At 53.6% G+C, this 19,904-nt stretch overlaps 8 protein-coding genes across 8 annotated transcripts; 3 read left to right on the forward strand and 5 right to left on the reverse strand.

Moving 5' to 3' along the window:
* Positions 1-936: 936 nt before the first annotated feature.
* ASPACDRAFT_49456 (uncharacterized protein) lies at positions 937-3,107 on the reverse strand (the record flags this gene model as incomplete). Its single annotated transcript, XM_020202250.1, has 4 exons — positions 937-1,201; positions 1,267-2,208; positions 2,263-2,923; positions 3,059-3,107. 4 exons carry the CDS (start codon positions 3,105-3,107, stop codon positions 937-939), a joined length of 1,917 nt encoding a protein of 638 aa, XP_020061613.1.
* A 417-nt stretch (positions 3,108-3,524) lies between these two features.
* Positions 3,525-4,028, reverse strand: ASPACDRAFT_56655 (putative quinol monooxygenase; the record flags this gene model as incomplete). The annotated part of the gene is made up of 3 exons (XM_020203158.1): positions 3,525-3,683; positions 3,753-3,780; positions 3,844-4,028. The coding sequence occupies 3 exons, from the start codon at positions 4,026-4,028 to the stop codon at positions 3,525-3,527; spliced, it is 372 nt and encodes a 123-aa protein (XP_020061614.1).
* A 996-nt stretch (positions 4,029-5,024) lies between these two features.
* On the forward strand, positions 5,025-6,133 carry ASPACDRAFT_74791 (pyrroline-5-carboxylate reductase family protein). Its single transcript, XM_020204300.1, has 2 exons — positions 5,025-5,594; positions 5,664-6,133. The coding sequence occupies exons 1-2, from the start codon at positions 5,045-5,047 to the stop codon at positions 5,960-5,962; spliced, it is 849 nt and encodes a 282-aa protein (XP_020061615.1). The 5' UTR covers positions 5,025-5,044; the 3' UTR covers positions 5,963-6,133.
* A 164-nt stretch (positions 6,134-6,297) lies between these two features.
* On the reverse strand, positions 6,298-7,824 carry ASPACDRAFT_1884841 (uncharacterized protein). Its single transcript, XM_020198380.1, has 2 exons — positions 7,693-7,824; positions 6,298-7,604 (listed from the first exon to the last, which is right to left on the reverse strand). Exon 2 carries the CDS (start codon positions 7,552-7,554, stop codon positions 6,391-6,393), a length of 1,164 nt encoding a protein of 387 aa, XP_020061616.1. The 5' UTR covers positions 7,555-7,604; positions 7,693-7,824; the 3' UTR covers positions 6,298-6,390.
* Positions 7,825-9,660: 1,836 nt separating this feature from the next.
* Positions 9,661-10,783, forward strand: ASPACDRAFT_56658 (putative 26S proteasome-associated ubiquitin C-terminal hydrolase; the record flags this gene model as incomplete). Its single annotated transcript, XM_020203159.1, has 3 exons — positions 9,661-9,702; positions 9,775-9,869; positions 9,961-10,783. 3 exons carry the CDS (start codon positions 9,661-9,663, stop codon positions 10,781-10,783), a joined length of 960 nt encoding a protein of 319 aa, XP_020061617.1.
* A 223-nt stretch (positions 10,784-11,006) lies between these two features.
* Positions 11,007-13,395, reverse strand: ASPACDRAFT_38850 (putative choline kinase; the record flags this gene model as incomplete). Its single annotated transcript, XM_020200520.1, has 4 exons — positions 11,007-11,657; positions 11,712-11,855; positions 11,908-12,427; positions 12,488-13,395. The coding sequence occupies 4 exons, from the start codon at positions 13,393-13,395 to the stop codon at positions 11,007-11,009; spliced, it is 2,223 nt and encodes a 740-aa protein (XP_020061618.1).
* A 2,382-nt stretch (positions 13,396-15,777) lies between these two features.
* On the forward strand, positions 15,778-16,638 carry ASPACDRAFT_74794 (putative GPI anchored protein). The gene has a single exon (XM_020204301.1). The coding sequence runs from the start codon at positions 15,804-15,806 to the stop codon at positions 16,407-16,409; it is 606 nt and encodes a 201-aa protein (XP_020061619.1). The 5' UTR covers positions 15,778-15,803; the 3' UTR covers positions 16,410-16,638.
* A 1,271-nt stretch (positions 16,639-17,909) lies between these two features.
* Positions 17,910-19,670, reverse strand: ASPACDRAFT_110693 (sugar porter family MFS transporter; the record flags this gene model as incomplete). Its single annotated transcript, XM_020195497.1, has 4 exons — positions 19,249-19,670; positions 18,932-19,188; positions 18,477-18,873; positions 17,910-18,420 (listed from the first exon to the last, which is right to left on the reverse strand). Coding segments are annotated over exons 1-4 (1,495 nt in total), but the record flags the coding sequence as incomplete, so codon positions are not given.
* Positions 19,671-19,904: the final 234 nt, after the last annotated feature.

The following is a 19,904-nucleotide window of genomic DNA, read 5'->3' on the forward strand; positions in this document are numbered from 1 at the left end:
GAGCAGTGAAGGAACGACAGCAGCAGCAGCAGCAGCCGTCACCTAGTAGGTGAATTGCCTTCTGCCAGAGTAACAGTAACACACCAAGAGATGGGTGTTTCTACACCTCATGGAGAACCCCTTCTGTTGCTCCTCCACCTCTACCTTCCCTTCTCCTCCAAAATCGACACGACAATTTCCGGCGACTGGTTACGCCCCCCAAAAAAAGCTTCCCTCCTTCTATTCCGCTTCTGTCTACAGTTCGTCGGCAGGTCCGGTAAGAACCTCAGTCAAACGTAACTATTCCCAGTGGTGATGCTGACCTGACCAGATAGTCTAATACTCTAATCTCGCCCAAAGCATAGCGCGCGGGCCTCTCTCCTTAGAGTCGAGTACTATCCTTGTTTTTGTCTGGCAGGTAAGTTTGTTCATAACTGCGGGACTAATAGGAGTATAAACTTACGATTTGCCCTCTATCACTAGCCAAGCTTTATCCGGACAGAATGTCGGCTCGCTCGGGAATGGAAGGGTTTTGCAAAGTGTGCCTTCACGCAAACAACGAACACTACACTGCGCCCTGCCCTGCCACTGGTTGCCTGAACAGATGGAAGGAATGCACTGCCAGTAACTGCTTTAGAGAGCGTCCTAAGGGCTCTAAGGGCTCTAAGGGTTCGAAGGCTCTACCATACAGGGTGTGCTTTGGATGCAAGGACCACCCGGCATGCAGCGAGAATCTCGATTTCAGCGGCGACCAGGTTGATGTCCCGGAGAAGCAGAATGAGGACTACGCCGCGACTGGGACTGCGGGGGGTCAAGATGATAATGGAGACTGGACCCGCTGATTTCATTCCTTGAATTTTTTGCAGACATTGCAAATGTAGATCTGAACATACCCGCATGTTGCGGCAATAGCGCTGTGTTCATCTTGTCCATACTGAGCGCGGTCATTTCATAGGATCATGAACCAAGCTTCTGGCAGCCATCGTGCTCAATCACATCTCTCCATTTCAAGATTCTTTCCAAATCAAGCTCCTTGTGCTCGGGCTCAGAAACCGGGAAGTCGTTGTTGTTCCAGGGGTCTTTGATCCAAGGATGTATCTGCATACGACGGATGGCATCAACGTCACCCGACCCATCATCAAGCCATATGGCACCCTCATGATGCCTCTGCCAACAGAAGAGTCTTCGTGTTCCATTGCCCGATTGTCCTTCAGCCAAACTTCTTAAAGGATGAGGCAACCTGGATTGTCAGCACATACCAAAAGTTGATCGTTGTCATTGGCTTACTCGTCAGAATTTCCTGCACAATCAAAGTAGTTCATAATATGAACCTCCGAACTTTCGAAGTCATGCTTGCTGCTCGCAGGGATTTTTTGCTCAGACTCTAGTATCCAGTATATCTGCCAAGAGCGAGGTCTATGCATGTGTGACAGATGCTCCCTCGCTTCGAGGCTTAGATTTGTGACTGGAGTTGAGCCAAATGGCGGTGCTGGGGACCATGGCCATGGCAGTGAAGTAGTATTGGACAGACAGAAGTGCGAGGTCTGAAATTCATCCACCCGAGTGCATAAAAGCTCCTTGGAGGAGGCTGAACGGTAGTTCATCTGAAGGAACGATTGGTGTGTATTTGTCCAGTACGCGGCAGGCAGACAAAGAATTGGTATCCCGCTAAGCGACCACCTCAGCAGGGGCATCACCTGGTTGGTGTAGATTGCTGCTGTCCAAAAAAGACCCAGATATGGTTTCACATACATGATCGCGTTGAGGAGCTGCTGTTTGTCAATCTTGTCAATAAAAGGGCGCAAGTCGTCACATGGCTTGTGCTCTGTGTGCAGCTGCCGCTTGCTCATCGTCTCGGTTGGCGAAAGAGCTTCAATTATGCCTAAAATACCGGCCCCTACGAGATTGCAGGGCACGCTAGGGTCAAAGAACACACTGCAACTCAGTGAGTCGATAGCCTCTCCTGTTGTGCTGAGAAACATGCATTGATCGATTGATCGGAACAGCTTGTCGTAAATGGTGTTCTTGCAAACTGGGCCAGGGCTCAAAGACATGGCTGGGATCATCACAGGAGGAGGGAATTTGGGTCGAGATATCGTCCATGGTTCTAGATTCAGGATCGCAGCAAGACCAATGAGTAACTCTCCTTCGAGGCCTTCAAATGTGCAAAATCTGACAAGGGCGCCAAAAGCAAGGGCTGAATCTGAAGCGGCCGATTCCCATTCATCTCTATCAAGCAGGTTAGCGGGCAGATATCAAGAACAGCTCAGGCAATAGACATACTGGGGGTAAGTGATGTCAGACAACCTCAGCATCCAAGGAGAGTAGAGCTGTTCTTCCTCGTCTTCGGGGTCCCTGCATCGAGCTTCCCAATGACCCTGCAGAACAATGTCCCAGAAAGAGTTTTCAAGCTGCAAGCCTTTTGCATGGAACATGTGGCACTCCAATCCAGCTTGCTGTAGAATCTCCACCCAGCGGGCAGAAAGGATATAACACCACGCTAGGGCGATGCTGGTGAAATACCCGGCACGAAGAGGGCTGGCAGAGGCGGGAATTGATACTTCTGTTGGCACCTCCGTAGCAGTACGGCATGTGACAGGCCGTGGCTTTGCGACGAAGTGACGATACTTGAGTGACATGCGAGGTCGATCGCAGGAGGGATCCTCCGTCGAGTCGATGCATATCTCTGATTCAATAAGACAGTCTCCCACAAATCTCGCCACCTCTTCTGGAGGAGAATGAAAAAATGGAGGAATGTCCTTGAGCAGGTTTAAGAAGGATTGTATGTAGAAATCCAACGAGTCAGAGCCCGGGATATGCGCAGTAGCCGCATGTTTCCACTGAGCAAGCTTGGATCGATAGCACAGATTGAACTGCGATGTTGTTGGACAGATTCCATCACCAGGAGAAACTCCAGAGCTATTGTGCGAAGAGCCTGAGGGTTCTACACTTTTGTGAGTGGCCTGGGTTATAACTCCATTGTCAGCGATCGGTAGATGCTTGGAGACGTGCTGTGAATCGACGCCAATACTGAGGGGTGATGATGGGCTGCTGTGAGATAAATCTGATGCTTTATCACTTTGATGAGATGTAGGGGTTGAATCTTCATTTTCCATGACTGATGTCATGTTGAAGATGTGTCGCGGAAGGTAGAAAGTGAGTTATAGGTTGGAGAGAGTAAACAAAGTAGAATCAGTTTCAGAGCCTAACAAGAAAGCAGTTTGTGGAAGAAGACAAGTGCTGGCTCCAGGTTGCTGGTTTCTCTGGTGCTGAGAAACTCGTTAGAGCTTCTCCTTTTCTTCTGAGTGAAGTGAGGAAATGTAGAGATGTGGATGGGAGGTTGGTGGCTGCTTCTTAATCGGGTACTCGACACGCGACGGGCATGGAGTGTCAGGTGATCAGAGCATGTTGATGCAATTCAATGTTTTTCTACTACTTCGAGGCAATTCAGTATCTGTCACATGATGTGGTTTCTTTGATTTGGACTAAACACTTGGTTTGTTATGAGGTCCTAGTACTAGATGCCACGGACTCATCCCGACCAACTATTCATGTCCATCCGTTGGCCAGATCTGGCCGTTCTTGGTCTTCACCACACTGAATTTCCCAGCCTTACGATCCGCGATTATCACCTCTTTGGGCTTGATAAACAATGGTTCGACGGTGTCATGGTACTCATTGAGGTACGGTCTTTTCATCGCCACCTGCTCCCATATCAGTAGAAGAGATCCAAGCCGAAGAGAACTATCTTTTGAAGGAAGCAGAAGCCATACATTCACCACCCATTCTTTTGATGCGTTCCTGGAGAACAATCAATGAGCAACGACTGACAATAAGCATGATAGATAGTTAGAACGAGGTTACCAATTCTTGAGCACCAAAATCTCTCCCTTGTTTTCCTGCGACTGATACACTTCGAAGAGCGTGCATTCGGGCTCGCGGGCAATCTTGTAAAAGACAGCCCCGAGGGCTTCGAAGTATTTCGCAACGTCCTTCTCCGCCACCCAGATGCGCACCTGGAGCGACACAAGATCAGAAGACTCCGACATGGTGAAGGCTTGCGAGAATCGGTCTTGAAATGTAGCTTCAGAGCAGTCTTCGTCTGGTCTCCAACGACAGATTTATGAGGGCTTTATATAACCCCCCGACATCCAGATCTGGGTCTTGCAGCTAGTAAGTGTGACCCGCCATAGTGGGGGTTACACATCCTCAGCATTGAGTCGCTCGACTTGAGCATTGAACTGTCTTTCCGCGATGTGGTGCTACTTCTGAGAACTCACTACCCACGCATCCTCGATACTAGCCAACTGTTGACTGGGGGGTCCCACAGAACAGCTCTAATAGGGATCTCAACCGCGGACTGTAAGGGCCTATCTTGCAATTGCAAGTGATACAGAGCACACCTCGTGGGTGTAGCCTATAGAGGAAGCACTTCACTCTGTCACCAGATTGTCATCTGAGCTACAATCGATGGGTCACCCGACAAGTTCGAGAACATCGCATGAGGTGGAATTTCCAGTATTTAAATGTAGACAGCACACTTGTATCCATGAAGATGTCAATGCTATCTGCTACGCCCTCGAAACCGACAAGAGGGATGGCCAAGCTATATCAATTGGACAGCCTTCTTCGGATCATTTTACCCGAGCATTTCATCTTGGGCTATTCAGCGGAAGACTGAGACTGTAATAACTGTTACCAGAACGGAGAGATGTGGTTGTACCATCACAAACCAAGCCACAGCATGGGTTCTGCAGAGAGTTTACTCACAGACATTGAAGAAGTAAACCGTTCCTGGCAATCACATGCGTTCAACTATGCAAGTGACACCCAAGGTTAATTCCGAAAGAGGTTAGACCATTCCCCGCAGCAACCGAAGCTTCCCCCCCCACCAAACTCACACGCCGCCCGCCGGCCCGGTCTCGTCGCCGGTGAGTAACAGCATCACCACCCCCTCACCTTCATTACTACTACCCTACATCTCAATCCCTCCATTCCTCTCTTCTCTCCGAACTTTCACAGATACCCCAACCATACTCCAAGCCCGACAACCAAATCAACCACAATGCCCTCCCTCAAAGAAAGCACCATCGCCTTCATCGGCGGCGGCAACATGGCCTCGGCGATCATCAAGGGCCTGGTCGTGCAGAACATCGAGAAGCAGAAGATCATCGTCGCCGAACCGTGGGAGGTCAACCGCTCCAAGATGGACGCCATTGGTGTGCGCACCACGACCGACAACGTCGCCGCCGGCGGGGACGCCGACATCGTAATCATTGCCGTCAAGCCGCAGATCACCAAGACCGTGTGCCAGGAGCTGGCCGCCTCGTGGGCCCAGCGCTCCGCGCTCCCCATCGTTGTCAGCATCGCCGCCGGCATCACGATGAAGAGCCTGCGCGAGTGGGTCCAGACGAGCGACGGCCGCTCCGCGCACATCGTGCGCGTCATGCCCAACACCCCTGCCTTGGTGAACGAGGGCGCCTCGGGTCTGGTCGCCAGTGAGGATGTCACGGCGCAGGAGAAGGAGGTCATCAACGAGCTTCTGGGCAGTGTGAGCAAGGCGACGGAGTGGGTGGATCGCGAGGAGCTGTTGGACGTTGTCACCGGGTTGTCTGGTATGGTTTTCCCCACCCCTTCCAAATTTCCTCCTGAAGGGCTTCTAGCTGACCAGACTTGATCTTCAGGATCCGGCCCGGCCTATTTCTTCGCCATGGTCGAGCATCTGGTGGCCAGCGCCACGGCTCTGGGACTGTCCAAGGAGCAGGCGACCCGTCTGGCGGCGCAGACGTGCCTGGGTGCCGGCAAGATGCTGGTGGAGTCGGACGAGGAGCCCGCGCAGCTGCGCAAGAACGTCACCAGCCCCAACGGCACGACACACGCGGCCCTGCAGACCTTCGAGGCGCTGAATTTCAAGGAGATCGTCGACAAGGCCGTGCAGTCCGCTACGGCACGGGCGGAGGAGTTGGGCAAGACCCTCGGTTAAATATGATCTTCGTTAGGTACAAAAGATGACATAGAGTTTATGATTCGAACTTTTCTTCCCAACAGCTACAAACTCTTCTCTGAGGAAACTTAGTGCTTTGAAAATTGGCGTGGTAGCGTCAACATAGAACACTTAAGACGAGACTCCAAAACAACACAACCTCTCGACACCCACTACTGTACCACTACCGGTGAAAAGCTGCTTTATGCACAAAATTACAATTCAATTCCAAGATAATCCAAACAAAAATCTTTTAGCCGACATGTTAGCAGAAGCATTACAATACATCATTATGGAACATACATTAGAGCACGGCGCCATTCGGACTCCCCCGTCACCACTTAGGTATGGGAGGAAAGAGAAGGCGCTGGCTGTGGAAAGAGTACAAGGTTGATAGGCAGCACACGAACCGAGAACCGGGCAGTCCCTCAAGCGGCGTGCATGGCACCGTGCTTGCAGTATGTGCCCGCAGCAACGGATCCCATGTGCACCGGACGGCCGTGAGCACACAGGGCCCAGCTCTTGCCGTCCTCGTCACAGATGATGGTGTTGTCGACGCAAGCGCCACCGTGGGTGTTACTGTGGGCGGTACCGTGAGCGGCACCGTGCACGTTTCCATGGGAGGAGCTACCGCTACCGCTACCACCACTGCCACCAGGGGCAGCGCGGTTGGAATCAGCCTCTGCGGGGACAGGGGCAGCAGGGGCAGTGGGGAGGAGCACGGTGTGCTCAGTGTTGGAACCAAAGGCGGAAGCCACCTTAGAGGCAGACGAGTGGGAGGCGGACGAAGAGGAAGAGGAAGAGGATGGCGATGCAAACCCCGCTGCCGAGGAAGTCAATGCGTTGTGGGAGGAGGAAGAGGAAGAAGCAGAGGACGAGGCGGCGGAGTTGGAGCCGTGGGAGCCGCCCAGGAAATCCGCCGAGCCCGTGCAGGTGTACCCGGTGCCGGAGCCGCTACCCTCCACGGACGAGCCGGGCAGCGGGAAGTTGACATCCTGGCCTTCCGTGGTCGTGCAGCCGCCCGGTCCGTTGATGTTGGCGATGAACATGGGCGGGGCGCTGCTGTAGCTGGCGACCGCCCCGGCGACCTCCTGCTGCGCGACGTCTCGCTTTTTGGAGCCGCCGATGGTGACCTGGGCGCAGTTCATGTACATCTCGCGGTTGCCGACTTTGTTGAACCACGACCACGCCAGGAGCGCCTGCCCGCCGGGAGCGTCCGAGGGGATCGAGAACTGGTACTTGGAGGTGAGGGGGCATCCGCCGATCATCGAGTGGATCACCTTGAAGGACTTGCCCTGGTCGTACGAGAGGGAGATTTGGCAGGACCCTCCCTCGTGCGTGGCACTGCCCTGCAGTTCCAGGCTGTATGAACCACCGGGAGAGTAGTTGGCCACCGACGAGAACGGGTCATTCGCGTATCCCTTGCACGGGAAGTCGTGGCCGTCGCTGGACAGAGGGTTGGTGTATGAGTAGTCCTTGTTGTCTCCGCCGTTGGGGTTGAGGGGACTGCGGATGGGGTACGGGTTGGACATCTGGATGTGGGCCGACACCGACGAGGCCAGAAGCCCGCAAAAAAGGGCAGCACTCTTCATATTCAGGTATATGGGAACGCGTGGTTGTCTCTGACACGAAAGGGAGCCGACTAAACTGGGGTAATCGGCTTGGTTAGTCGTGGGTTCTTCATGTCAAGTGTCTTCAACCTTGTGAAGGCTCGGTATTATAACACTTACACTGCTTGTATCCACAGTCAGACAGATATGCCACAATTGCGTTAATGTTCACTGAGGTAGACAACGGCTCGTCTGCCCGAGTAGCGTTTTCAAGAGATACCCTGGGCTGCGCACGAAGGAGAAGGCACAGACATCCCAACAGCAAGAGATGAAGGAAACCAGTTCCTATAAATAATATGAATAGCAAGTGGCATGCCTGACAAGCTTATTCCAGGTCTCCGACTGGGTCCCTGGAGGAATGGTGGATGTCCTGTTGCAACGGAATGCAGGTCCGCGTAGGCTTGACAACAAAAGAGCCATCGGCATTCCGTGCCACCTGCTCGACCGAGTCCGCTGTTCGATGAATCTGCTTCATCTCGATCTTCTTGCTTAGACTCTCTGTGTCTGATCTGTAAAGATCTTGAAATGTTAGTTAGAGGCTTCTAACCAAGCTCCAATGTTGCTATAGCTCGCTCATAGCCATAACAAAGGCCGGACCCGGCGTCAGTCGTGCGTATATGCAATATAGAGTTTAAACCAGGAAAGTAAGCAACCAATAACAAATGCATCGTACCTAAGCTGAATCTCTGATCGCCAGGCACAGTATTGTCGGTAGCCTGAGCCACGGCTTTCCAAACACAGATGGTGCATCAACGGTTGACCCAACGGTCGATCACCCTAGCTGCCTTGAGCAGCAAGTATTTAGACAGGCATCCACCCCCAATCTCGAAACTTATTTTTGTCTCCCTCTTGCATCATAGTTCTGCCCTATTGGCCATGGCATTGGCTCCTTCTTTCGGCCGCAATGTCTCGCATCACGAGAATACTAACCACTGCGTCTTGGATTCCGCTCCCGAATGTTTTAGACCTAGTCCCCTGATCCGGGTTTCAATGTTCTCCCACTGGATACTTTGGCAAAAGAAGCCCCTGTCCAGCCAGTGAAGGAGGAAGCGAAACTATTCGTGCCCGTCCAACATGCCAAACGTTCCCAGGGCAGACAGGGGGGGCGGGGGAGGCTGGGAATCTGGATGAGCCCCCGGAGGTTTGCCACCCCCTACGGGGACGGGCGAGTCAAGAAAAAGAAAGCCAGATAATACTCGTACTAATGTATATTGGACTTAGGATTGGAGACTTTCATGAGGATCTGCAACCCTTTCCGTTTCGCGCGCACTGGCCCTTGCAGGCACGTCTCGAGGCCAGGAGGACTTGCTGTCCAAGGCATTCTTCGTCTGCCGCTGCTTCAGCGCCCGTGACGAAATTGGGTTCATGTTGCGCTATTGCTTTCTAATCCGTGTCCAAAGGTTTTGGCGGGGTATGTTTCTCTCGTCGAATTCGCGTAGATAGCGCTGTGGCCGAACGGTGTCCGTGGTGTCCGTGAGGGTTCAGAAACATAGGTAAAAGGGCGCAAGGGGCTTCCCTCTTAGAGAGGGTATTCGACACGGTTCTCGGAACGTTTGGGCCAGAGGTAGTGAGCTGAGCAAGCCATGCTCAATGTCTGGAGAAGCGCAGAAATTTTCCGCTCTGCTAATGCACCACACATACTTCTGTGATATAAGGAAGTCAGAGTGATTGGACTGGCGAGACGAGACCTGAGCTTTCAGGCAATGGTCTGCTGTTGACTTTCAGCTTCGAGTTAGCTTCAGCGAGGTAGTCAGAGACCCGGAGCCTAGTAGAAGCAGTAGATAGCAAAGAGAAGCTTATACACAAGAGAGATTCGATAGAGAAACCGAAGCTCGGATAGACTATTTGCGTAGTATATCCAGCCCAAAGCTTGACGAAGCGATCCACGGACCACCACTAGTCCTAATCCGGTAAGCAGATCGCAGCGCCCCGGTTTCTGTTTGCACCCCAAGCAAACAACAGCTTCCGATGATGAATTAGCGTCACAATCCAATCCAATCCAAGCTTGCCCGAATCATACGAACTACACATACGACCCGACCGACCTCTCTGAACAGGAACACCCAAAGACAAAGGAAAATCATCACCATGTCCGAAGGCGGAGGCTGGAGCACCATTGAATCCGACGAGGTAAAGCAACTCTGCACCAAAATACAGTACAGAACAAGACAATCTAACCGCCCGCACCGCAAACGCAAATAGGGCGTCTTCACCTCTCTGATCGAGAACCTCGGCGTCAAAGACGTGCAATTCGAAGAACTCATCTCCTTAGACGCCGACACGATCCGCTCATTAAGGTATACCCCCTTCACCCACCAACACACCAACCCACAACACCAACCCCCCAACCATCTATCTCACTAACCAACCAAACCAACCATCACGCAGCCCCGTCTACGGCGTCATCTTCCTCTTCAAATGGATCCGCGACCACCCCCCATCCACAAGTACATCAACACAACAACCCCCGGCAGGAACCCCCGACCCAACCCCCCCACCAACGCTCTTCTTCGCGAACCAAACCATCCAAAACGCCTGCGGCACGCAAGCCATCCTCTCCGTGATTTTCAACCACGACACCCCCTCACCCTCCACCTCCGAGTTACCAAAAATCGACATCGGACCTGAACTCCGCGCCTTCAAGGATTTCACCACGGGGTTTCCCCCGGATCTCCTGGGCGAGGCGCTGTCGAACAGCGAACCGATCCGGACCGCGCACAACGCCTTCGCGCGGTCCTCGCCCTTCGTCGACGAGACCCAGCGCCCCCAACAGGATGAAGAAGGCGGGGACGTCTATCACTTCATCGCGTACACGCCCGTCGCCGGCCGGCTGTATGAGCTGGACGGCCTGCAGCCGCATCCCATCGTCCACGGGGACTGTACCCCCGAGGACTTTCCCGAGAAGGTCATTGAGGTGATTCAGCAGCGCATCGCCCGGTACCCCGAGGGCGAGACGCGGTTCAACCTCATGGCCGTGTGCCGGGATCTGCGCGTCCGGGCCCGCGAGTTCGGCGACGCCGAAGCGCTGGAGAACGAGGAGCGCAAGCGGAGGGCCTGGGCGTGGGAGAATACCCTGCGCAAGTCGAATTTCGTGGGCTTCATCGGGGAGGTCATGAAGGGGGTGGCAGGCATGAAGGAGCAAGAGGGCAAATTCGACGAGTGGGTCGAGGGGGCCAAGAAGGAGACCCAGAGGAAGTTGCTGCGGAAGTGATTTCCCCGCCCTCTCTCTGCATTATGGCTAGCAGAAGGTTGCCTGTGGCTCCTTTGGATGATGAACTCAATTTAGAATCAGTGATGTGATGATACTCCTGGCTACGTAGGTATGATGTATTTATGTACAGTACAAAGACAAACATATGGCAGAAGAAAAGATCGCTTCGTCATTCATGTCCGACCAGTTCCCATCCTTATCGTGTGTGATCATCAGAGGCCACCTAGTACTTGGTGATCCGTGACTTGATTTGTTCGACCATTGGCGCCGGCAGTTCATCCTCTTGTACAAATCCCATCGACAAGAGGTCAGACCAGAAGAACATGGCGCGGTCTTGCGCATATGCGAGGTAGTCGAATTCGTCAGACTCATCGACATCCGCGTCCACCGGGGGAGTCGAGGTAGGCACATTAGTTGTCGTCTCTACGTGCGCGCCGTTACCATTCGCGGTATCACCTTGACCATTGGATGCTATGGGAACCGCGTTGATACCTTCTTCCATGCCTGGAATCTTCGCTTGGACAATTCCCCAAGCCACCCACTGAGCGGACGTGATCACGCGCCAGAGCTTTGTCTGCGTCATTAGGGCTTGAATCTTTGCTTCTATACCGTCCGCATGAAATCTCTCGATATCCACACTAGCCATCACATCCAAATCTGGACCGGCATCGAGACTCAGCGGCGCAAGAGAAGTCGGATTGGAAGTACCTGCCCGCATCAGTGGCGTGATGGACGGCGAGGCCTGCTCGCGCAATCCCGGCCGATGGCTGAGGTAAGCACTGATGAACTGACGTTGCTGTGCCGGAGTTGGGTATTCGGTATTATTGCACGCCCAAGGTCTTTCCGCGTCGTGATAGTTGTAGCACCATTCAGACTGTTAATGTGGGTTAGTGATGGATTTTGGCAGACAGCTCTAGAAAGTACTCACGAAGTGGTTCGCGAATTCAAAACCGGGCGTGTTCGCCGAAGCATATTCGAAATCGATCACAACGAGCTGCTTATGCTTGTTCTCAGGACGAAGCAGGGGCGACTCTTGACTTGGCTCCATTCTCAGCAGATTGCCATATTGTGTCTCGACACTCAATCAGCATTTTATCCGTAAAAGGTGGAAGCAACAGACTTACATCGTTGTGCGCAAAGACAAGTTGCTGTTTCAGGGCATTACTTCCGCCGCAACTGGAGATGAGCCACTTGCGATAATTGTCGACTGCCCTTCTGAATACCGGCCAGGGAACACCGCAAACAAAGCCTCGCCGACGCCATGGCTCTGAGATTGACTTGCTTGCGCTGTGCTCAGATTGAATCTCCTTGTCCAGCCAGTTGATGACCTGCTCGCAACGGTCGACCCATTTGTCCCAGTTTTTGAATACCACCGGCCCTCCTTCCCTCTCTTCTGGGAGCAATTCAACCCCGTCATGAAGTTCTCTCATCCGTTTGGCAATCTGCTTCATAGTGAGAGGATCCCGAAGCTCGCGGGGTGTCAAAGGACGGGCTTCGAAATACTCCTCAAAACGACCGTTCTGAAAGGTACCTAGCACTTTGGGACCGATGTTCTTACGGCCTAGGCGCCGAAGAATCTGTAACTCATTTTCTCGATCAATCAAGTGATCCACCTGCGGGCCATAGATGCGCAACAGAAGCTTCCTGCAGGGGGTTAGATCATCTCCTGTGACTTTCATCTGACTTGGGAAAGGAGGCACTTACGGAGGAGGCTTTCTCGCAACCAAAGAATAAGAACCATCCTCGGCCTTCGGGACCGGAATGTGCTGTGGCGGATTCACCACATACACCGCATTTGTCAGAGCACCGCTGAGTCGAATGACCTCAATGTCAGCGGCAAGATCCATGGGTAGCTTTCGCCATCCCTTGAACTGCAAGGTGTGCGCAATGCGGAGTATCTCAGTCTTGAAAGTCAGCCAGGCTTCTCTGTCTTTGGCGCAACGGACAATGGCCCCTTGTTCGCTGTCGTCATCGTCTGCGCCACCTCCGCTGTAGGCTAGGGTCTTAGAGTTGTCCAGCACCGCATCCACACTAGGAGCAGCGACGTCGAGATCCGAAAAGTCCGACTCGGAAGCCGATCCTCTCCGTAGTCCTCTAGATCGATGGCGTCGAAGTCGCCGCACAGCACCGTTGTCCTGTCGCGAAGCAGCGTACTGAAGCAAGATTTTCTCGAGCTTGTCGAGAGCCATGGGAATCTGTGTGCTGGAAGACGACCTCTCCTCTACTGACATGCCAATGCTATTGTTGCCTGCAACTTGGCCAGCACTTGCTGCGTCATCCGGAACGCCAGAACCTAGTGAGCGATGAGAACCGCGCTTAGATCTCTCGTGTTGAAGCCATTCATACACCTGGCTGTAAAGACTATTCTGCGAATCTTCTTCGCTGTACTTCATACTGGGGTCCTTTTCGTCGCGTATGGCAGATTCAGTCAAATTGCTGGAACTCTGGCTACTGAGAGAGGTCGGTGGATGGATTGGCGGTCGAGCTGTCGCTTTCTTGGGCACCGGGGCCCGGTGGTGCTTAGGAATGTTTGTTTCCGACGAAGTCGCTGAGTCCGAGTGGCCGGTCGTCTGACGATGTCTTTGGAAAGCCACATTTAGGCCAGTTCCCATGATCGGTTGGGGCCCTTGGCAATTGGTCAGAATCCAGCAACATCAAGTGACAGCACAACGAAGACAACGAATGTGCCAAGGGACGTTAAGCTTAAGACGGTCGAAAGCATGGTAAAAGTCGCAGTGGGCTATACATAGATCTGGTCCGAAAACAAAGCTTCCAGGAACCTACAGCTACAGGAGAGGCACAAACCAGAGAAAGGACAGGGCATGGAGCGGACTTGTGCTCAGACCTACCATCATAGTCGAGACCAGACTCAGAGGTCTGGCCGGTAAAAGAGGGCATGTTCAGGATACAAGACCCAGATTGGAGAAGCAGGAACCGTCTGCGCAACGGTGAGTTCAACCACAGAGGGTAATGCTGGTCAGGGCCGCGCGTCTGTGTGCTGGAGGTGTTGTCAGTCGGGGACGAAGAAGTTAGGAGCTTTTTTGGGGGGTAATCCATACTATAAGTCATATAGACCCGCAGGGGACACTGGAGCTCTGGCGGGCCAACAACGGGGTAAAAACTGTCAAAGAGTCCCGGGGAAGTTCGTTCAGGAAGAATACCGAGCGGAATTGGCACAATGGCGGGAAAACTGTTGAATTTGACCAGAATCGAAAAGAGGAAAAGAGGGTGACCAAGTGGGGGGTGGAGCGATAAAGGTGCCGTTCAGCAGCTGGCTCGAAAATACGGTCGGCGGACGGTCTCGATGGGGTTCCACTTAGGACCACAATCACATGTGATCAAGAAAGAAGTGAGAAAGGGAAGAGTAGGCGAAGATGGCACGATTGCTGTGCGAGATTAGAATACTTATTATGCGGGTGTAGGTGGTACACCACCACGGGCAATTCAACAATGATGTCGAAGGAATGAATTTCAAGCAAGTAAGTGAGTGAGTGAGTGGCAAATGACGATGTGTAGCGGCCGTGCAAACGGAAGGTGTGATGGGAGAGGCCCGGGGGAGGGAGGGAAGGAAGGAAGGAAGAGAAGATCAGGATCTCAGGTGACCTGCCAGTCCCGCCCATCAATTATCAAACTCGGCGGTGAAGCTCGTCCCACGAAGTGTTTCTACGGACAATCAAGCAACTTCTTCTGCAAGAGCACACGACAACCGGCAACACATGCTAATCTGTTTGCTTGTTTCCCCATTCCGGCTCAGCACTTTTCTGAGGATCAGAGACAGGTCGCGATATCGGCGAAGCAGCTGAGACAGGCAATTGTCTGCTTCAACCTCATCCCCCGGGCAGTGTTTGGTGAAATAAACCGACCGCTATGCCAACTGGCGCTATTGAGAACGTTGAGGGATTGTCTTACTCCAGTATAATGATATTTTGACTGCCAAGGTTCCGCTGTGATTCTCAATCAAAGTGGGATCCGACACTTGCAGTAGGCTCGCATGGGCCTTGACCCTATCTGCCATAGACCAGGAGCCGAGCACGTCAGGCATGGCTAATTTCCGATGTCGATCTGCGATCGAGTTTACAGGTGCCGCAGCCTGTAGTTAGTTGTATCTCGCTACTAAAGATACTGTTGAAAACACACCTACTTCAGTGGACCCATCGAGAAGTGAAGAGACTTAGAAACAAGTATTGCTTACAATATCGCGACCTCTGGAGAAGGCACTGCATCGCCTAACTGGTAAATTCGCAGTTGATCCAATTCGGGCTTTAGTCGGGTTACTCAAGTAAATCGTTGGGGGAGCGTCCCTGGTTCGCCCACTGCACCAGTCGCCAGTTGCAGTGGCCAAGTTCCTGTGCTGTGTTTGCTTTTATGCATGCTTAGTAACTAGGCATCGATATTTCCAGAACTCGGTGCCTCGCTCAGCCACCGGAAGGCATACGTAGTGGGTCGCTGAGCCGCAATCGCATGTCCCTCGATCTACAGGATTCGCCGGACTGCCCCCAAATCACCAAACCACCAAACCACCATTCGCTGTTCCGTCAAATCCGCGCGAGCAAGTGGATGCGCAAAAACCGACAGCCACGGTGGCTCGGGACGGCAATGCCATCGGTGACTGGATGCTATTCTTGTTTCTGAGAATCTGACCGATCGGAAGGGGTCGGGCAACTGTTGGGACTGGGACGAAACTGGGACCGGACCCTCCAGGGGACTGACGATCCCCAAATTTCAGGTCCTTGGGGGTTTTGTGTACCCATCGTTTGCCGCATCTGCCGATTGTTATAAATTGCTCGTCTTTCGTCGTTACCTAGCGTTGATCTTCTGTGATCTACTATTTATTTCTGGACATCTACATAAATACCCCATATACCCATATACCCCGGGTTCAATCACAGTTATCATCAGCGTTCCTTATCCTTATCCTTATCTCGCCTAACCACTTTCCACCCACCACCTCTACTATACACCTCTCGCCCTCATTCCTACCAACCGCATTACCATCTACAAATCACAGGAAACCCTCACCATGCAACTCCAAACCCTCCTTCTGACCACCGCCTTCCTCAGCGCCTCCGCCCTCGCCGCCCCCCAGGGCGACATCGTCGGCAGCATCGTGTCGGGTGCCGAGGGCATTGCGCAGACGGTGGCCTCGGGGGCCGAGAACGCGGCGACCAACATCGTCTCGGCGGCGACCTCGATCGCCAGCGCGGCCGAGACGGGCGGTGCGGCCGCCGCCTCCGACGCCCGCTCCTGGGGTGAATCGGTTGCCTCTAACGCCGAGTCCTACGGGCAGTCGGTCGCCTCCGACGCGCGGTCCCGGGCTTCCGACGTCGCGTCCAAGGCTTCCTCCCGCTGGGACGACCTGACCACCCTCACCGGCACCAACGGCGAGGCCACGGCCACCTCGACCGTCTCCGGCGGGAACACCGCGACGGTGACCACGGCGACCGCCACTACGACCGGTACCACCTCCACCACTGGTACGTCGACTGGCAGCAGCCGCAGCAGCAGCAGCAGCACGGCCTCGACCTCCAGCTCCGAGGGCGCGGGTGTCCAGGCCACTCCCGCTGCAGTGTTGGGTTATGGCATCGCCGGCGTGGCGGGTGTCTTGGGAGTGATGGCTGCTTTGTAAGGTGCGGAGTTGGCTTGACCACTTCAGGGGTCACTTTCTGGCTTGTTTTCTATTCAGGAGATCACGATTGATCCAGGTTCCCTTTCTCCCTTTCTTTTTCGGGTGGACTGTACATGACACTATTCAACATACCATCGTTCATAACTATATCCCCGCGTTGTCGCTTTCCTTTTTTTCTTTATCGCATGTTTCATAAATAGCATTCAGTCCATAGAACAATGCTTCTTTTCTATCCTTATTCCCCTAAAATTACCTATAAGCTGTAGCTTAGTGTACCCTTCTCGCGTTGACTCCACATCGCGTAAACCACCACCAACGGTCCATACCCGAGATCTGACCCTTCTCCCGGCGATCAACCCCGTTGCGCATAGCAGCCATCAAGCACTTTCACTATCCTGCCTCTTACACCTACACCTACAACCAACAATCACCAAACCTTCTACCCACCCTCGTCAACTTTAAACTGTGAAATGATCCCCCCGCCTCCTACGACAAATACCTGACCTATTCCCCACGTCCGCAGGTGTATATCAATGTACACTCACCAACCATTGCCGATCGCCCATCAAACCGCGCGGCACAGCGCTGTTTCCGAGTCGCTCACCCAGATCAAATAGGCAGGATCATCCCTCCCAAAGTTACGTTCGGTGTCCCGTGTCATATGATCGTGGCGGGAGTATAACCCCCCCCCCCCCGGCGGATGGATCTTTTCCTTTTTCATCCGTTGCGGATGGATGTTGAGGACGGCGTCGCAGTCGGCCGGTGGGATTGTGGTGGATTGTGGTGGATTGTGGTTTTGATGGTTGTGCATGCAATTCTCATTCGGAAGCTTGCCTGCCATGCTATTGTGCATCGTCGCCGTGGCGTGCTGACGAGGAATCGTGAGTGATGGCTTCGATCAGCCTGCAGTTCTCTATCGGACGAATGGGGGTAGCGGACGCTTGCGGACGGGGACGGTTGACATTGGCAGTGTTCACTGGAGTCTTCCGTTCACGGCTCGACGACTGTGCGTTGCGATCCAGCCTGAATCTCAAATCGTAGAGTGCTTGAATAATGTGTCGCTGAGAGTCTCCCAGCATGTACTTATACTATACATCATGCACGATCTCAATTCATTGGAGATTGTATTTACTGTAGATAGGTAGGTACTGTACTCAGAAGCCAGCTAGGACTATCGAACGGAAAGTGCAAGAACTCAGCGATGTGAAAAACCACAACCAGCAGCTTCGGAAAATGTACATTAAACTCCACATATCCTACTAGAACAAACTGCCATCCACCCAAGAAAACAAGATTAGACCTCCGTAGTATGGGAGGTGGAGGGCTGGCCATCGCCCACACGCGGGATATGGGCGGCGCCGGCTTTCTCCGCCGCGGAGCCGCGGCGATCAAAGGGTTGCATCTCCTCGAACTGGAACTTGGAGCTCTTCCAGGGTGGCACGTGCATCACGTACATGGTATCGATCTCCTCCAGGGTGCGGCCGCGGCCCTCGATCACCGTCAGGTACACCAGGCCCGCGGCCAGGAACAGACAGCCGGCGAAGACGTAACCGAACCGGAAGTCGATCGCGCTCGTGATGAAGGGGGTGAAGAAGGCCAGCAGGAAGTTCCAGAGCCAGTTGGACGCGGTGGCCAGCGACATGGCCCGCGCGCGGTACTCGGACGGGTACAGCTCCGCGATGATCGTCCACACCATGGGGCCCCACGTGGAGGCGAACCCCAGGATGAACAGACAGGCGAACACGACCATGACCACCCCGGCGGTGTGCGTGCTCTCCGGGTCTTGCCGGTCCAGTTCGAAGTGGCCCACCGAGGCGAAGATCATGAAGCACACGAACATCCACAGCGCACCGGCGATCAACGACCGTCGACGGCCATAGTTCTCGATCAGATACAGACCCAAGAACGTGGTTCCGAAGTTCACACCACCGAGAATCATCTGTGTGACATAGCTGTTGCTGATCCCGGCGCCTTGGAAGATGGTTGTCCCATAGTAGAAGAAGTAATTGGCCTGGGGCCTGTGTTAGCTGGTGCTAATGTTGGAGCGTGCGGGATAGCTTCACTTACCCCGGTCAGTTGTTGCAGTGCCTGGAGAGCCACTCCGACTGCAACCCGGTACTTCATGCGCGGCCCCCTGAAGAGCTGGACCCAGCTCACCTTCCCACGCGCCATTTCCTCCTCGTACTTCTGCTTGATCTCATCGAGCTCTTCCTTCAGTCTACGGTGATTATGGGGAATCCCGTACATCTTGGCGATGGTGTCGGTTGCTCGCTCGACCTTGCCGTGCCGATAGTCATATCGGACGGTTTCGGGGAAGAGCGAAATTCCAACCCCCAGGACGATCGCCCACAGGTAGGTGATGCCCATGGGAATGCGCCAGGAGGCGGTGCTGTCCATGGCTTCGGTCCCGAAGTTGATGCAATTGGCGACGAAGATGCCCAACGTGATGAACAGCTGGTAGGTGCTGTTGCGGTATTAGTCCTTTGACTCTAGCGGATAACAGACACAGGGAGCAAGCATACCTGACCAGTGAGCCACGGATGTGTCTTGGTCCAGTTTCGGCTTGATACATCGGCACGAGCAATGACAATGCCCCGACTCCGAGGCCTGCCACCCAACGACCCATGGCCACTTGATACCACTTCCCGGACGGAGAGGATATCTGAACCGTGATGCCCACGCATACCATGGCCGACCATCCGCTGATGGACCATTTACGACCCACGCGATCTGCAATGGGAGCTGCGACGAGAGCGCCGATCAGGGTGCCAACGGACAGCTACGGAGGATGCGTCAGCCCCGTGAGCAAAACTTTTCGGGAGAGGAACAGAGCTCTTACCAACGCCACAATGAGGCCCGAGCGGGCATTGGTAAAGTAGTACGTGCCATCGGAACGCTGTTGGCCGTATCGCTGAAGGAAGTTCGGCATCTCTAAGAACCCGGAAATCTGACCCGTGTCGTACCCGAAGAGGAAACCTCCCATCGACACGAAGACTCCCATGAGAAAAGAGCGCCATGTGAGGAGTGGGATGGGTGTGTCAACTAGTTCTTCCTCTTTTGCTTCTTGAATCGGCGCCGTGGAGAGGGTTCTATCTGCCGCGGCCTCATTGTCACCGGCAGAGTAAGTGTCGGGTCTACCTCCCGGTCGCCTCAGCTTGGAGAAAACCATTGTTCGCTAGCTTGCTTCTTTCGTTATGTCAAAGTTGATCGGAATCCAGTCATGCAGAGATTTACGAGATCCCAAACCGAGCCGTAACCGGTCTACAGAAGCCGGTTATATAGACTCTAGTATACGAAACACCCAAGACACGGGGGGAGATGAATGATGATTCATGATGTCACGAGATGGCAGCTTCCCGCATCCCTATTGCGTTTGAATCTTCTAGATGGAGGTGTCAGCGACAGAATTTCCACGGGGAGAGCATTCGTCTCGAATACTTAATCGAGAGACCCGGGTCTTTTCCCCGGAGTGAGCTCATGTCAGGTGCTCACGGT

This window comes from Aspergillus aculeatus (genome assembly GCF_001890905.1).
Source record: "Aspergillus aculeatus ATCC 16872 unplaced genomic scaffold ASPACscaffold_1, whole genome shotgun sequence".
NCBI classification, from domain to species: domain Eukaryota; kingdom Fungi; phylum Ascomycota; class Eurotiomycetes; order Eurotiales; family Aspergillaceae; genus Aspergillus; species Aspergillus aculeatus.

What these genes read in the sequence shown, in the direction of transcription:
- ASPACDRAFT_74791 (XM_020204300.1), top strand. Translation starts at nt 5,045, where the DNA reads ATGCCCTCCCTCAAAGAAAGCACCATCGCCTTCATCGGCGGCGGCAAC. An exon ending in CGTTGTCACCGGGTTGTCTG is followed by an intron (nt 5,595 to 5,663) that starts GTATGGTTTTCC and finishes CTTGATCTTCAG; the next exon opens with GATCCGGCCCGGCCTATTTC.
- ASPACDRAFT_1884841 (XM_020198380.1), bottom strand. Translation starts at nt 7,554, where the DNA reads ATGAAGAGTGCTGCCCTTTTTTGCGGGCTTCTGGCCTCGTCGGTGTCG.
- ASPACDRAFT_74794 (XM_020204301.1), top strand. Translation starts at nt 15,804, where the DNA reads ATGCAACTCCAAACCCTCCTTCTGACCACCGCCTTCCTCAGCGCCTCC.